Here is a 3,916-nt window from a genome sequence, read left to right on the forward strand (position 1 = left end):
GGGCCATGTTTTGACTAACACTACTACAGACTACATTGCTATGATTTGTCAGTCAAATTTTTACTTTAAGTCTTGTTGAAAATACAAAAACTTTAAATTTAATTTCACCGTAAATTTTGGCTCAGAGTTAATCACCTGACTTAATTCCATGCTCTCTCTGTTTAGTAACAAGCCATTGATGGTTATTCATCACTTGGAGGAGTGTCAATACTGCCAAGGTAATTTTAGCTCCTGAGATCTTATTGTGTTTCCAGTATAAACTAGAAAAAGTGACCTGGTAAGAACTGTAAAGGCAGCACTCAGTAAATTCCATTTGGGGGGAAAAAAAGACAACTACCGTACCACCATTTTACTAAGATGCTTAAAAATTATAATAATTATTAAAAACCTATTGAATATATTGATATTATATGTCCTTTAGAATTTTATTTCCTTTGTCCTCCCACAAAAAAAGAAAAAAGAAGATGGAAAAACTTGCTAAAAGAAGATGTTATTAAACCAATGAGTCAATGAGTTACATGAAATTATAAAACTGGTGGCTTCATTAATGCGATTATCCCCTAATATCTTCATGCATGGACTGTGACCCTCATTGCTTACCAATAAGAGACAAAGTGGCAATGTGCCAATGAACAATTTACATTCAAGTTATATATGCGAACAAATGCAAAATAATAGTTTTATTTTGCTATGCTATATTGAAGGTGTCTTTATCCTTAAAACTGACTGATGTTCATTATATTCTCCCCCACAGCACTGAAAAAAGTGTTTGCCCAAAATAAAGAAATACAAGAAATGGCTCAGAATAATTTCATCATGCTGAATCTCGTGGTACATGACCTCTACAATGTTTTCTGAATATCACAATTCAATGGAAATTTGAATCTCTTTTTTTTTCCTATTTTTAAGACAAAAAGAGTTATAAAGTGTTGGTGTATACAGAATGTTATATAAAATTATCCAAGGCCAAAATAAATAATCTTCTGAAAACCTCATTCACATAAAATATTTTCAAAATCAACTGTCAAAAACAATCCAATCTAATAACATTTTTTTTTCTTCTCCTACTAGCATGAGACCACAGACAAAAATTTATCACCTGATGGACAATATGTGCCTAGAATCATGTTCGTGGGTATGTGTGTAATCTCAGTACATCAGATTTATAAAAATAGTAACATCTTGCTTTTATTTTTAAATGCTAGTTCGAGTGCTATTCTTCTTAAAGGGGATTCATTACTAATCCAGTCAATAACGGACTTGTTAGTTCTACAGTCGAAACTCACTATATCGATAATATTTAATTTTAAATATTTTTAAAACTAACTGATGCTACAAAATCAATATCTCAATGTACTTTTAGTACAGTTTCCCAAACTGTATTGACAGATAGTTATGACTCACTAAAATGAGAATTCAAGTTATCTCATTATGAATTCACATGTTTGAAAACTGATTTTGCTTATAAATTTGTTCCATATTTGTTTCAGAATAAAAGGCAAGAATGATTTTAAGAACATTTTAAGTAATACCTTAGTGACTTATTTTTTCTTGGCAGATCCTTCTTTAACAGTCAGAGCTGATCTAATTGGAATATACTCTAATAGACTGTACACATATGAACCTCAGGATTTACCAAAATGTAAGTATTCACAAGTTATCTTGATCAGAGGTACTAACTGATGCTTGACTAAGGGTTGATGATGCCCTATATCAGCGCTTCCCCACAAATAGTGCTATCTCCAAATCAGAATCACTGGGAATGCTGGTAGTAGAAGTGTTTAAAATATAAGCCCTTAGCTCCCGCCGAAATCAGAAATTTCAGGGCACCTTGGAATCTTGTTTCTAACAGGGATATCTAATAGTTCTGATGATCACTAAATTTGGAGACCACTGAAAAGAATATAGACCACTTAAGAGAACCAGTCCATTCTGTGGGTATAAAGATCACATGTGACTTCCACGAAGTGATGTCTTTTTCTCTCCTTTCAATGCTATAAGCAAGGAGATACAGTCTTACTTGGGACTTTAATCTAATGTTTATAGCATCATTGTCAACTATATTTAATAAGATAACTGTGCATGTCAGATTCAGTGATCAACTAAAAAAATAAATCAGTTAAAAAAATAGATACTCCCTTAAAACCCATCTGGTAAAATTGTTTAACATAGAGAAAGTCGATTAACTAGCTCTGAATGGTCTAATCCCTAAATTTATATGTACACCTTTAGCATAAAATTCTTTAATGTTGTAGATAAATTCCCATGTTTTCATAGCTATTAAGTTAAATGGGCCAGTTTCAGATTCAGGAGTTAAAAGGTTATAATATTTCATATTTTCACTTACTAATAGAATAATATATATTTACTTTTATTTCAGTGATAGAAAACATGAAGAAAGCACTAAAACTCATTCAATCAGAGTTATAAGGAATTTTCTTGAAGAGGTCAAATGTCATGAAGATGAACTTCTGGTTAACTAATACTAAATGTGCAAGTATATGGATTCTGTAACATTATTATTTAGATTTTTAATGTGTTTGCAATATTCTTATGAAGGTAAAATGATATTTCAATAAATATCAAAACCTGAGCATGACAATGTAGCGGTTTAATTTCTGCCTGCATCCATAGCGAAGAAAGCTTGTCATGAGCCAAGAGTTTAGGAGACAGGAGGACTTAAATAAGAGGCTGTCTCTCCTTCCTCACCTCTCATTCATGTCACCAAGTCATCTAGTCTTAACTCTGCCCCCTCCACTGTATCGAACCTGCTGGGGCCAATCGTAAATGGTGTGCATGTTGCCAAAGCAAATGGATGCATCTCTGTCCACTTATTGTTTGAACTTTTAGCACCATATTTCAGAGTTAACCATTGACTTCTTTTCTTACTTTAAATTAAAAGACATTTAAAAATGAATTATAATAAATTGCTAAAAATATTTTTAAATATTTTAAAATAATGTTTAATTTAATTATTGGATGGATATTTAATACTTTTAATAATTTTAAGAAATTATGTCCAGTTAACTGGAAGGAGAGAATTACATCCATTTTTAAATTATCAAACATCCAACCACCAATAAAATTCTTCACAGGAAGCTTCTGGAGGATCTGTACCATGTCTTCCATTCATTTAAATACTACAAAAATTCCTAACTTTTTTAATGGAAAAAAAAATCCCATAATCAGCTGGGAGAGAATGTTTTAAATGAACAGAACTTTTCCTAACACATAAGATTTGATTGTATTTAAATAATTTGAAGTATTTTGAGATATAAAAGTACACCTTAATATGAAATAGATATACAGTGTCTATAATATAGATATTTGATTAATTGCAATGTTCCATGAGTCAGAGCAAGAAAGGTTCCTTCCAGCTTTTACTTGATTACTATTCTGTTCATTTTAAGCAGACTTAGTAACTAATCTATTTGGATATAAGTAGGTTACATGACCAATAACTAGATATCAGTACTAGATATCCATGTGTCATATTTGCAGAAGAATATTAAACATCCTATATTTAATCTTTTTAAGTTTTAGATCAAAGTCTGAAAGTTGATTTTTTTAAAGTGAATGTTGTCATCATAGTGCACTGGCATTCTCTGATTTAGTCATTTAAAGTACGAATACTAAAGTAATATAGTTGATTCCAATGTTGCATAAATAGAGCAGAGGCAGAAAATTTCGGTGGTCATTTGCAATGAACTAAAAAGACATCAGTTGACAATTTAATTGCTCTCTGAAGAATTGCTCTCTGAAGAACACTAATCGAAGAAAATAGAATATTCACTATTTTCTTCGATTAGTGTAAAAACGTTACAAAATGATAAATTGATTGTTCTTTATTGTAAAAATGTATGTGCCCTCGTATTTTAATATACATATAATTATATTTGATTATAATCTATGCATA

The 3,916-nt window shown here is 30.8% G+C and overlaps 1 protein-coding gene across 2 annotated transcripts in view; it reads left to right on the forward strand.

Annotated features, from left to right (window-relative positions):
• Positions 1-2,553, forward strand: part of AGR3 (anterior gradient 3, protein disulphide isomerase family member) — a 13,771-nt gene extending 11,218 nt beyond the window's left edge. For both annotated transcript variants that reach the window (XM_011362813.2, XM_023532636.1), the window contains exons 5-8: positions 755-831; positions 1,072-1,135; positions 1,559-1,642; positions 2,381-2,553. In XM_011362813.2, the coding sequence (XP_011361115.1) occupies positions 755-831; positions 1,072-1,135; positions 1,559-1,642; positions 2,381-2,430 (275 nt within the window). In that variant the 3' untranslated portion in view covers positions 2,431-2,553. The remainder of the gene's footprint in view (positions 1-754; positions 832-1,071; positions 1,136-1,558; positions 1,643-2,380) is intronic.
• Positions 2,554-3,916: the final 1,363 nt, after the last annotated feature.

This window comes from Pteropus vampyrus, unplaced genomic scaffold (genome assembly GCF_000151845.1).
Source record: "Pteropus vampyrus isolate Shadow unplaced genomic scaffold, Pvam_2.0 Scaffold4, whole genome shotgun sequence".
Taxonomy (NCBI): domain Eukaryota; kingdom Metazoa; phylum Chordata; class Mammalia; order Chiroptera; family Pteropodidae; genus Pteropus; species Pteropus vampyrus.